Source organism: Dermacentor variabilis, chromosome 2 (assembly GCF_050947875.1).
Source record: "Dermacentor variabilis isolate Ectoservices chromosome 2, ASM5094787v1, whole genome shotgun sequence".
In the NCBI taxonomy this organism is placed as follows: domain Eukaryota; kingdom Metazoa; phylum Arthropoda; class Arachnida; order Ixodida; family Ixodidae; genus Dermacentor; species Dermacentor variabilis.
In genome coordinates this window covers 78,479,329-78,493,366 of record NC_134569.1, presented here as the reverse complement: position 1 = coordinate 78,493,366, position 14,038 = coordinate 78,479,329, and the positions used below count along the sequence as shown (strand labels likewise).

General features: G+C 41.6%; 1 protein-coding gene across 3 annotated transcripts in view; it reads right to left on the bottom strand.

The window, feature by feature from the left end:
• Positions 1-12,179: 12,179 nt before the first annotated feature.
• Positions 12,180-14,038, bottom strand: part of Ptpmeg2 (Protein tyrosine phosphatase Meg2) — a 64,380-nt gene continuing 62,521 nt past the window's right edge. For all 3 annotated transcript variants that reach the window (XM_075681049.1, XM_075681051.1, XM_075681050.1), the window contains one exon: positions 12,180-13,377. In XM_075681049.1, coding sequence (XP_075537164.1) covers positions 13,139-13,377 — 239 coding nt within the window. In that variant the 3' untranslated portion in view covers positions 12,180-13,138. The remainder of the gene's footprint in view (positions 13,378-14,038) is intronic.

Sequence of the window (14,038 nt, the reverse complement as noted above, 5' to 3'; positions counted from 1 at the left end):
CACTGACTGGTGCTTGCGGAAATTGGCAATACATAGCAGCATATTTTGCACCAGCTACGAGATTTTATGCATTTGGAAACACGTTTTATGAACCAACCATGTATATGTTGGGAAGGATGAGAAATGATGTGAAGTATTATATTTCAGCAACTGCTTAAAGCAAAAGAATTGGTGTAGAGGCTGACATTCAACTTCTCTTTCCTGGCTATGCGAGTGGCTGGGTGAAGGAGACAGAAGCATGTAGAAAACAGAACATGCAACTGTTACTTCAAGGGTAACAAACAATTAGAACAGCATGTTTAGCCTGTGGCCAGGATAACCTCTTCAGTTTCATTTAAGTAATATGTTTCTGCTTGCGGCTTTGTTCTGCTAAGAAAGTTGGCTACAAGCTTCAGTTGAAAGAAAAAAAGAAGAGGGCGGGAGCTTTTTCCGGAATTACCTCTGACATACAAAGGCATTAGTAGTATTATTTCTACTAACGGCTTCACTGAAACAGAATGTCTGGTGTAAAAGCTTTTTTTATTTAAATGCACTGAGGGACCTTTCAGTTAGCCTGCTGCTTGAATATGTATATTATTCTCGATTTTTTGCCAAACTGAGGATGCCTGTGTACTGAATTTAGGGGAAATATTTTTTGTCACCAAGAAACATGCAAATGAATGGCTCATATTTGTTTTTTGGCATCTGTGAACAGCTTTTAGAAGCCAAAGAAAGAAGGAAATAAATAATAGCGGATAAGCTTTTTCAAGCTTTCGATAAATAATAGAGACACTGGGGGTAAAGAAATGATACTGAGAGACAGCACCCAGATTGTGAATGGCAACAGCAAAATATCCCATACACAAGTGAAATACAACAGATCAGTTTGGCAAGAGGTGAGCTCCGTCATACATTGGAAAAGTACTATTGTTTTAAATAGCACAATACATCAACAGAGAACAAAAATAAAAATTGATTTCTTGTCTCACTGGTGTTATGCATGCAAGGAGCAGCATATATCAGAATACACTAGCAAGGTGACATCAGGTGATAAGAATAAGAAAACAGCTTGTTAAATGCACACGATTCACACGCCTAAAACGTGACTAGGATAATACGCGGCGGGGAAGGACACACATACATGACCACAACACACACACACGCACAAGGTCCCCGACAAACTCTAAAAATAGTGTCAATGACAGCTGTTATTGTAGCAGCAGTCATCGAAAAGATGAGAGTGAACAGTCTCAAACAGTGCAAGTCAAGAGCAGCTGGACACAGCACAGGGATGGTGTTTAGTCATTGTTGCGTGCCAAGAAATATAACTGGTGAGAATGTCGGACCTGCAGCTCTTCAATCTTTCAACATGCCAATATAATCCAAAATATTGGGCAGCATCAGACAAACAACAGGCAGTAGCGGTAAAATGGGTGAGGGTACGCGTGTGTACACAAGGCACCTGACTGTGAGCAAGGTGACATGACTGCTGTGCCTTGTTCTCATTGTGCACTACAATTGCCACCACAATAACTGACAGGACTACACAAAGATTCACATGGGGACAACTGCTGTGTGGACAGTATACCTTCAGTGTTTGTTCTGTGCCTTAAGCTCCTTTGTCCATCACTTGTCAAAATGCTATAGTGTGATGCATAAGCACGATAACCAAACAACTAGCTCAACTTGGTGTGAACACAATGTTACCATTGCATTCTCATTATGCAACACAATTTAACATAGCAAAGCTTGACAGGATCAAGAATAGCTGTGCTTAACATGAATGCTGTTTGTCCAGTATGTAACCAGCACTTGTCCCAAGTGTGTGTCTTTGCTCTTTGGCCTGTTTGCTGCAATGAGCACCGATGCAAAAAAAACTGAATTGCTTTCAGCATGTCCTAGTTATGACATAGCTCATGTCACCTGTATGAACCCACATTCTTTCTGCACTTCAGTTACATGCAGATAGAGCAGCAAGCCGATAAGCAGTAGGAGTTGTGGTGTTTGCCGAAAGATACTATACCAGCCTAGCAGACGAATATCTACACTGCCTTGTGTGCACAGGCATACCTTCATACATTTCACCTCTACACATGGTCATGTTGTGCTCATAGATCTGTCAGTGAAAACTTGCATGACATTATTAAAGGAGCCCTGAACTACTTTTTATTGAAGTGGAGAAAGGCATTTGAAGCGAAAATAGGCTATTTCAGAAATACTTTGCTGCAAAAAGAACTTCAATGCATTCAGCAGAAGCGGAGTTAGTGGCAATCAAACATGGCCACTGCTGTGCTCCCATTTCTTCTTCAATGCCTTGCACTGTGAAGGCTACAGCGCAGTGGGGCATGCCCACAATGCTCTGCCTTCTAATTGTCACCATGGCACGCAGTTCAAATTTCATTTTGGATATTAATGTACTGCTACGACTCCTGATATTGGTGCGTACGACATGCTAAACATAAGCCAAATGCACTGTCCTCAGCGAGCCACAGTGCGCTTGGTCAGTGGACTCGCTATGGCAACCTGCGGTGGCCACAGTATCTACGCTATCTAGCCGACTGCAGCTACCAATAGCAGTCGCATATGGGAATCTGCCTTATCACGAAATAAAGCATAAGCCTGCCTCCATAAGAGAGTAAGGAGGCAGGCTCCTGTTGAAGAGAGAGCGTTTTAGAGAAAGGCGACTTCGCAATCCGCTTGCGAGCCCCATGCACCGCGCAAGACAGCAAAATTTGGCCGAGATGTTCGCAGCAGCATATGCTACCCGCGGACTATGTTATTTCATCAAGTCTGAGGGGTGGTTCAAGGCTCCTTTAAAAGATTGGAAAGCTGTACAATTGTAGATGAGCACCGGGCTGCTTCCCACGCTGTATAAAGCAATTACGGTGCATGCTTGTTTTTATACTGTTGTGATGCGAGTGTGCTGTTTTATTTATTTATTTTCAAAGCTTTGTGTTAAAGGAATTATATTACAGCATCTGTCGCTGTGCAAGACTGCAACTGCTTGGTACTGCATGTGCTACACACAGGTAACAAGATTCCTTTCCAGCCATGGCTTCCTTGTGTTAAGTAGAAAAAAAATAGACATGTATTTGCAGAAATCCGTATACACAATTCTCAAATAGGAAGAACAACATTCCCTATGGAAAGGACCAACAGCAAAGCTGGATGCTAACACATACACATATAAACAAAGGACATTTGGAGAAAAACAGCTTGCTTCTTGCTTGCACAATTAAAATACTACAATATTTACAAAGTATCCTTGAAAGCAAGACCGCGCAAAGTGTCCCGAGGCAATTACAAATGTCAGTGCTCAGGAAAACAAGTCCGTACTAGATTGGGAATGCGATACAATACTTCTTGTTGCTGCCTCTCGTGCACAAAGCCAAAGAGACATTCATATGCAAACCTAAGCAGCTCAAGGCTGCAGTTGATAAGTGAGGACACATGGCAAGTAAGCAGCAGCACGAGGAGGTAATATGCAATATGTGTGACATGCCTATACCACATGTTAATCTATCAGAAAACATAAAGCCCTTATTTGATCAAGTGGAAAAAATTCCAATACATACACTCTCACAATGGCCATCCAAGTCTTGACCTATGTTCAGACCTCATCATACTTAACACAATGCCTCTTCCAGAACGTTCCTTTATTTTTATTTTTGAAATTTCCAGTTCTGGCTCCAACCTCTGTGTGGCAGTGCTGAGCGTACACCAGACCTGTACGTAACGAATTGCATCTAATTAATTACTTGCAATCAATTATGCCTTTTTGGTAATTTTGCAGTTTAACAATTACTTTTACTCCGTAGTGCTCACTGCAACTCATTACTTTTTTTCAGCCACTAATTACATGTGACCAATTACATATCTGATGAAACAAGCTATAATGGGGGACGCAGCTTTAAGCACTTAAATTTGGAGGGAAGTACAGTGTCCAAAGGGATGAAAACACATACATGGGTTACCCTCTTCCCACAATCAGCGTCCTGTAGCTACACCTCGATTACATGATCATGGTAGGCTTTCACATTTCTACATCCTTCTTGCAAGTCCGACCTCTCAGCTTTTATCTCGTAATAAGTTTCTCTCTCCTGGAAGCACCCTTATGTGGCCTTCATAGGCAGTAAGAGCTGCTCTTCAATTCTTCGCTTAGTGCAAATGGTTTTATCTGTTTGAGATATGCGAGACTCATGTACACCTATTTTTGCAATTGTAACACATGAGCATTTTAGGGCTGAGTAACATGCAGCTTTATATTATATTACTAGATCTGGCTACCTTTTGAAGGAATGTAAGCGTTTGGTGGCGTTCATTACAATTAGTTTTTAAGTCTATATTGATAACGAATGAAGGGTGCCGGGAGAAGGATCACCAGATGTTGGTCGATAAACTGAAATGTGCTTCTATGGCTAGACAGCAGTGGACACTTCAGACGGTGCCAGATAATCACCTATGGAAGATTTTTCAGTTTTTCGCTTTCCCTACTGGGAGTGCCTTCCTCTAGCCCCAGCAACAATGAAGTGATGCACTTCACAGAGGACCCAGGCCTGAGCATCGCAGCATTGAGTAACCACAATCTTGTGAGCAAGGTGGTCGTACATTATGACACAGCCCTTCTCTATAGTGTGGACATCAAGTGAGTGTTTAATATCACTGGAGATGTCTCCACAAGAAAATGAGGGAAGATTACCAAAGAAGAAAATTTTGAAGACCGATTCTTACTGAAGATGAACATGTGAAGGGCTGGAGAGCATACACTGAAAGAGCCAGGCCAGCTCGTACTATGAACTGAATTTGTGCAATGTTAACAAGGTGGAAAGTATCATTAAAGTAAAGGATTACTTTTTAATAATTGCTCAATCACTTTCACAGGGCAGTGATTGGTAACTGTAATCAATCACAGTTCTGAAAGAATTGTAATCTGTTACTTATCTTTTTTTTTAAATGTGTGAAAGTCTGGTGCGCACAAGCGTTGGAGCTTGTTCTTAAAGCCTTTGAAGTTTATACGTATATATATATTTTTCGTGTGTAATGGCATCTTTGGTCATTTCAGAATCTGCAGGAAATACTACAATGGTCATGAAAAGCAGTGACCACGCTTTATTACAGGACTAAAAGCCAGCATCAATATGTGCAATGAAATTTAGTTAGTATCAGTGTTAGAGCCAAATTATTCTTGAACCAAAGCTTGAATGCTACCTTGCATGACTAAGTGGCATGCTCTGAAATTACCAGCTGAATATGTCATGAAAGTGCTCACTCAAGGTGTTTAATGCATATCTGGGTTAAGCATGATGAGGACTGTACATGAAAAGGTGATAAGCGGAAACCTATGGGGAGGTTTATTCAGCAAAAACAAAAAAGGGAAACTTTGGAAAAGTGTAATTATGTTCAAAACACAGCGGTAGAGCAATGGCAAATAATTTTCTATGCCCATAACCAAGTCCCAAATATGCCACTCAACGTGCTCTCCCTATATAGTATCTATCACTTTTGCATAAAACTCTCACTGGGCTTGCAGGCTTGGCGGTTACTGAAACCGCTGAGGCTGCCGACATAGTTGCAATCCTTATTTTTGGGACCAACTGGCAAACCTATCCAGCAATTGTTTCTTTCTTGAGTGAGGGATACCCATGTATCCTTGTTTTTTTAAAAAATATATTTAGAGAAACACACAAACAAAAAACCTCAAAGCATTCCAAAGCACACGTGCCAGGAACACCAGTAATAAGTGTTGGAAATCAGCGATTTGGTAGTCCCAGCGCATTTGCATATAAGCATAGCTGCAGGGTAGCAAGAATTACTGGCTCGGTCTAAACCTTGCTACTGCAGGCCTTTTTGCTGAAAAGGCGAGTTTGTCAGTGTCTAGGCAAATAAGGGCCTTTTCATTCACTAAATATGTGCACAAGGAGCCTTTTTATCTTCGCCTTGCTAGGAAAAAAATGTGAGTTCTTGATTTCACTATGCAACCATGCACAACTACAATAATAAGCGTTGCTATAAGGAGACAGCGAGGAGGAAGCACTCGTAACCATGATCCTCTTGTTTTATGACATTCAATAAGACTGAGGTTCACATTAAAACATAAACTTGAAATTATCAGCAATTGTTGAACAAGGGATGTCTGTCAAGCCAATGTTTTGTTTTCATGAGGGCCAAGGCTCCAGAGACATTTCTTGTTCGACTACCGTTGATCAATTTTATGACATGGGCTTCATGCAACATAGTATGTAAGAAGGAAGTTTACAAGGCAGGCCAGAGACCAGCTCTAGTGTATGATTACACTTGAAACTGTTACTTGCATTTCTGGCGTAACAAGCCGCTAATACGCCCTAGCCCCAAGGGCCTTGGCATCAGTGGATGAATCTTGCTGGGCAAATGTCTAGTTCGTTTTTATCCTGTTTTATGCTTAATCCTGGCCTGCTTGCACTTGGTACAGTAATGTATTAAGTGCCAGACCATTGCCAGACTGGTTCTCTGCTGCATTTAGCAGCACCATGCAAAATCACAACTAGCTAACAACATGATCACAGCACTGCATCAAAGAAAAAGAAAGTGATTCTTTGATGCAGTGCTGTGATCATGTTGTTAGCTAATGCAAAACCACAATTAGCTAACGTGATCACTGCACTGCATCAAAGAATCACTTTTTTTTTCTTGACCCAAGCAGCACTGCAAATGTCTTCTGAAGCCAGGCAAGTGCAATGACTTAAAGGGGCCCTGAACCACTTCTTATTGAAGTGGAGAGAAAGCATCTGAAGTGAAAATAGGCTATTTCAGAAACACTTTGCCTCAAAAAGTACTTCAGTGCATTCAGCAGTAGCGGAGTTATTGGCAGTCAAACATGGCCTCTGCTGTGCACCCATTCCTTCTTCAATGCCTTGCAGAGCGAAGGCTACGGCGCAGTGGGGCGTGCCTACAATGCTCCGCCTTCTAATTGTCACTGTGGCACGCAGTTTAAATTTCATTTTGGATGTCAATGTAGATGCCACGACTTCCGCCTTTGGTGCCTATGAAGCACTATACATAAGCCAAACATGGTTGTCCTCAGTGCAGTGTGCTTAGCCAGTGGACTTGTGGCGGCAACCTGTCGCAGCCGCGGCATTTACACCATGTAGCTGACAGCAGCTTGATGTCAGCTTTCAGCCAACAGCAGTTGTCTAAGGGAATGACGAAATAAAGTGTCCATAAAAGAGTGAGGACAAGGCCTTCTATTGAAAGGAGAGCAGTCGTGAGAAAGGTGACTTCGCAATCCACTTGCGAGCTCTACGCACTGCATACGACAGCAAAACTTGGCTGAGATGTTCGCAGCAGCATGTGCTACGTGTTATTTCTATGTTATTTCACCAAGCCCGAGGGATGGTTCAGAGCCCTCTTAAGCGAGAGAGAGTGAGTGCCACATCATTAGCAGCAGCTGCACGAGCCAGCCTTGTTTGGAATCAAAATGAAATGAAAACTGATATTCGCAAACCTACTACGATTGCAAATATAAGATTGCAGTTTTGTAGAGCTTGTCTTGCAGTAGCTATAACTGCAATAAAACAAACAAATCGGCATTTATAAAGAAGCAATGTTAGCAATGCAAAAAAATTTAAATTTTGTTGTGATGTGCTTTTCTTTGGGACAGGCTTTCAGTAATCAAAATTCTGTCTATCACTTGAAAGGGGCACCATGTTGGTCAATGGACAATTCTTCAAAGACACTGCTACAGCTCCTGCACAATGCAGCAGAGCTGCACAATTTTTGGCAATTTCATTTGTCTCATTACACCTTGCAGCAAATTCTGATTAAAAAAAAAAAGCAATTCTACTCATTTCCTTTCTGGTCTGTGTAGAACAGTATAGTGACTGCAGTCAAATGGAGGTAGCTTCCGGTGAAAAACTTTGACATATAGAACATAGGGGTGAGAAGATGGATGTTTGACAGCAGTGGGCAAGCATAACCAAATAGTGCTGTCAAAAGTGTCGCAAGTACAATCAACTTGATGCCGAGTCTTGTCTGTAGGTTTCTTTCTTCTTTTTTCTTGAAGGTCACACATAATGACATAGTAAGGAAACAAAGTAGAAATTTGGAAGTGCAAAGTGGAGTGACAACCACATGAAACATATTTCTAGTGTATCTTCGGCATGGCCTAGCTCAGTGTCAATGTATTCACCTTATGCTGTAAAAAAAACCATACATGGCTACCATTCTACCTGAATATGCAATTATGTGAAATGCATTTCAGCCAAGATTCTCAACTAAATAAAGCTGTACTAATTTAATTTCACCGCATCGCAACTTTTCAACTCCTGAATACACCATTAACAACTGTCCTATAATTCTCAGTGACTCATTCAAATACCTTGGTATTCACATCTCCCATTACTTAATTTAGTCCAATCATGTTAATCAAGTTACTGATTCTGCAAATCGTGTCTTGGGCTACATCTGTCGCAATCTCACCCTTGCACCTTCCTCTGTTAAACTCTTGGCATACAACAGACTAGTCCGTCCAAAACTAGATTATGCAAGTGCAATATATGACCCTTTCCAATTAAACCTAATTAAAGCACTTGAAGCAGTCCAGAACCAAGCTACTAGATTCATCTTGAGTGACTATTCTTACAAATCTAGCATCGCAGCACTAAAATCACAACTTAATTTAGCCACCCTGGCTCAGCGTCGTAGAAATTCTCAACTAAATCTTTATCCCAAGTGCTTTCATTGTTTGCCGCCTAAAAATGAACCCATCGTTCCCGTCCATCGCATGTCACACAACACCCATCCAAACGTCGTCGTCCCTCCATGTGCCCACACCTCAACGTTTCATGAGTCATTTTTATTCATACTGTGCACGACTGGAATTGCCTTCCCAGCCATATCGTTACGATCACCGACCCTGCAGAATTCAAATCTGCCCTCACACACATTGAGGTTAATCCACAGGATTATCGCATATACTGCTAAGTGCCATTATTATTTTACTTATCATACCTTGTATTCACTAACTCACTTGTATTCATTTGACATTTATTCACCAATCTTTACTGTAATTAAGTTATATCCCCATGTACCCACCCTTCATGTAATGTCCCTCATGGGACCCTTGTAGTATAATAAATAAAATGAAGTGCCTTAAGTACAAAGTGTAAAATCGACATGTTGACACCCAACATTCAACACTAGTGCTGGCACTTTAGTAGCTTTGTTGCTTAGTAACTATTTGGCCCATTCACTGGAAAAACATGCTTGTAACAGACAGTGGATCTTTTGCAAAATTCACTCAAGACATTTCTGCACATTCCCAGCAGGTTCACAAGAATACTTAGGTTATTTGAGCAGATTGTGAATCTCTCATAACATGGACATTACAGTGAAATTGGTAGCATTCGTCTTACAGCACACTATATTGTAAGATATGGAGATCTAAAGGTGTTTAATAAGCACTTCCTTGTATTTGTGCTATCACTATTTATACCTTAAAGGGGCTGACAACTGATCTTTAAGGACCTAATTTTTTATGGCGTAACACGAAGCTTACTCTTGGTAGCGTTTACGTATTCAGCAGTTATTTCTAAAAGCACGTGGATACACAGTAAGTATAATTTTTCAATCAGAGCAGCCTCTAAAAAAGTAAGAGTTCCTCCTCCAGCAATGCTGAGAAGTGAGAGCGATGTTGATAACCCGCCTCACAAATTGTGAAAGCTGCCCATCCTTCTGCTTCCATAAGAGTGAGCGTAGTAAATAGGGTTAGCACCTACCATTTCGACCTTTTCAATCACTTTTCAAAATAGAAAGCTGGTGCAATTAGTTTGCATTGTTGTACAGACATTTCTTATATCTGTAGTTTGTTTTTCCCCAAGTAAACGTCTACGTAATGGCTGGCTGGGCCCAGTCGGCGTTGTTCTATTGACAGACGAGCCAAGCCAACTCATAGAAAACGAAGGCGAAGACAGAGCCCCTTTTCTGCTCACTACAAACAAAGGCTTATCTGCACGTTGTATGTCAGGAAAAACTTAAGGTAATAAAAAGTATACAGCATTTCAATACTTATAAAAAGACCAGGAACCGTGTACACTAGTAGACAGTCACGTGGTGGACCTCTTAAACAGCTTCATGCTTTTGTAGCATGGGGCACCAAAGGTCATTTTTCGCAACCTTTAGTGATGAATTAAAATATAAATCCACGTTTAATGAGAAAAACATGGTCCGTTTTAGCCGCTACAGTAGGGAATCATTCCATCGGCGGGGGTTCTCTCGATTCATGTTCTGAGCAGTTGTCTGTCCCTTTAAAAACATGTGCTTACTATACTTGGTTTCTTTTGTTTGAAGTTGTTCAGTCACATTCTGCTGTGCTCTGAATGCCATTTTAACGTACTAGAATCATCACAAGAAAAATGGCAAAAATGGATGTCACAAGAAATATGTTCCATGTGGTTTCAGTTAAATTTAACTCATGCTAGTACGAACTTGCTATTCGCCTTTAGCTTTCAATAGGCATTTCATTAGTGTAACCCCAGAAGCCAGGGGCAGTACTCTCAGGCGATCACCTTCGGAGATACTTTCGGTCTTGCAAGATTTCACAAGACTAGCACTGGAAGTGTCGGTGTCTACAAGCGACAGTGTTTGCATTCCCGGCATGCTGTCTTAGCACAGTTGGAAATTGTGAGGATGCTGTGGCCCGTCAACGCTGAACTTGCCTGGTGCTAGTTTCGTAAAACCTTGCAAAAGGTGGAATTATTTTTGAAAGTGATCACACGAGAATACTGTATAGAATCTTGTAACGGCCGTACTTTTTTTTTTTTTACAATTTTGACGAGGTGTAGCCGTTAACACAGGACCGACCCTTTTGCTTAAAATGGTGCCAGCACAGCCAATGACTTGTGCACACCCCAGATCCCCGGATGCACCATTGCATCGCAGGTCAACCTGCAGCTCTCGCCATCTAGTAGCAGCAAGTGGAAGTACACAGCAGGCGAAACTTCACCGATGTGCGCATGTGGCGTCGGGGCATTGAATGCGATTGCTTCTCCATTGGAAATTCTTTTCTCCAAAATTTGGGCTGCCAAGTTCGGAGTGTGGCCCTTACATGAATCTACACGGTACTACCCCAGAGCTTGCTCGTAACTTAGTTTGGAATTCATAATTCATAAACAAAAATGTCTCTTTTTCATGCTTATGTGAAAAAAAAAAAGAGCATATCTTCACTTACAAAGTCAGACATTCCAAAGCGACCTGAACATCTTTTCTGGAAATGAGTGCGACACCTTTCAAGAATTACATTCCTGAAGATATTTTTGAAAAGGACTTAATATCAACAGAGATATAAAGAGCACAATGTTCACTTTTCCCATTTTTCCCTGAGCTCATTGGTTCCTCTTAGCTGGGGAAGCACCAAAAGCAATACCCTGTCCTGTTGCTCCTTCCTTTCTTTCTCTTTCCAGGGTGTGCTTGTTTCTGGTAAACCCTCAAACAACCAAAAGTAACAACAAGATGGGCGCGATATGTTACTAACCACTGTTTCCCTGTTTTCAAAAAAATCTGAAAGGGTGTGCATGTGTGTGCCCCATGGGTGGCATCTACGGGCGGCCGCTGTATCCCATAGAACCTAATCGCTAACATTATAGAGGGTAGGAAAAAAAAAAGTGTAGGTTTTCAAAGCCGCAGGACAGAGCAAGCGGGCTATAATGCGATATATTTGCCTTATATTATATATTGGCAAAGGTTGGGAACATTTCTTAGTGTTCGAGAAACTGTTGCACTGCCCTTTCGAAGGAACACATAAAACCGTGACTATGATGCTGGGATAATTTCTTGCTCGGTTTCACAAAACATTCTTACGTGCCATTGATCACCACCCTTGTTTTTGGTGAATTAAGCTGCTATGCCTTTCTCATATCATAACTGCGCATTCGGCATGTATTCACAATGACTGCACATAAAAATGACCATGGCTCAGTTCTCAAGAGGAAATGATAAAGAAAAAACAAAGGTCTATTTCAGGTCACAATACTTACAAGTTAGAGAGCACATACTTAAAGAAATAAAGTAAGAACATGGCACTCTGGTATACATGAGTATATTTTGCCAGTTTTTTTCTATTACCCACCATTTCGTTCTCGGTAAAGAGCAAACAATAATGCAGCTAAATCCAAAATTGAAACGGTGTTGAGAGCTAAGAATAATACACAAAGGACAGTACAATGTGGTGAACATAAAGACAACATGAAAGCTTTTATATGACATTCTGGGCATCACATGCCTGCTGTTGCAGTTAGGTATCAAAGAGCTTAGCACTATACTAACAGTGAAAAAATAACTTCTTGAACTTATCAATCGCTGCCCACACATCTTTGGAGAAAGTAGCCACTGTTATATGCGTTTATCTTCAGCACTGCTAATTAGTGCAATCCAATGTAATCGAGTGGACTACACATGCTTTTAAAACACACAACAGTGTTCTAGATTTGTGCTGCTGGTTCAGGAAGTATAAAGGGTGTTGCACAAATGTGGCAAAACTCAAAAGTGACCCCTGATGCATGCATGAGGTGTGGATTATGACCAGCGTATTCCAATAAAGCCTCAGTGCAGCGTTCACAGCATTAGCATGAATACATTACTGCTCAAATCTCGCACAATTGTTAAATAGTTCTTAATAATAAAAGCGGTGCACATACTTTAAGGCACCTTAGTCGAATACATTGTTATTTAACAATGCCTGCCCAGCTCGCCCAACGCAGAAAGCAAATTGGGGGAAGGGCTAAGAGGCAAAAAGAGTACTATGAAACTCCTCCCCACTAAGCATGCTTTATATGCTGTCCCTAGTATACTACTTTAAAAGTTGTGCCACAAGTTACCATCTCAGATTAGCATTCTTGAAGTGTTCAGCAAGCATTCCAGCTACTGAATGAAAATAAAACTCGTTCAATTGGTCTGCACAAAACAGAAAGCCTACACGCCTATCTCGGCAGATCACAAAATCACTTAAGAGTTAATTATAGGTATGCCATTAGTTATCTTGGACATTCACAGGCCTCAACTGAACTTAGTTAAAAGGGAAATGTTTCGAAGAATCAGTGCCAGTCGTGACCTCATGAAAGCAGCCACAAGTTTGCAACAGGAGAATTAAAAGATATCAGTTTTACAGGAGAACAGCACATGGAAATAATCACTCTGAGTCCGAGCCGTCACGGTCGTCGTCATCGTCGAAGCCATCCAACGCTACATCTTGAAGCAGCCCACGGAGTAGCGCAAACTCGAGCAGTGCAAGGTGGCAGAAGACGTATTGGTCAGGCATCTGAATGCTAAACGCACGCTGGGCACGAATTCGTTCCACTGTGGAACGAACGTCCACTCTCCCCTCTTCCTCCAGCTGCTTGATGCAAATGTCCAAAGTAATGAATGTTCCTGCACACAGAACAGTCTGGGTGAAGCCTTGCAGCATGAACGGGGCAGTAACGGCAAAACCCGCAATGTGAACAACTGTGGTCATCAGAAACGCACCCAAACAACGGTTAACAGTGTCAATCTGCACAGCTTGAAGAGCTGCATGAGTCGCAAACAGCGACTTAAATTCAGATGAACAACATAGTTCAAGGAAGGTCCATACAAGAAACTATGAGGAGGGCCTGCATATAGTACTTTTATTTATTTGCGTAACTAGCCCTGGCCGTCTCTCACACCTCGCAATCCAGCATTTTCTTTTTATACCAGTGATCCAGTGTTTATTCAATCATCATGGATTTCAATGAAAAACAAGGTCTCAAGTTGGCTGCACTTTCTGAACCAGTTCACGAGAGTGCCATGTGGTCTTTGCAAATAGAGGAGAAAAGTGCAGCAATAAACCAGCTCTGTGGAGGCAGCCAAGACAGACAAGCTTCTCTAGTCTAACTGTCTTGGCTGCCACTTGCTGCATACATACTGCATGCATGCTGAAGAAGTATGCATGCTGCATACTTCTTCTCTGATTGATGGGCCACTCTAGTATATGGAGCCACCTTTGTAGGGTTATCCAAGTACAATGTGCCAGCCCAAATTGCCGGTACTACGGGTCCTGCCTTGAATGCAT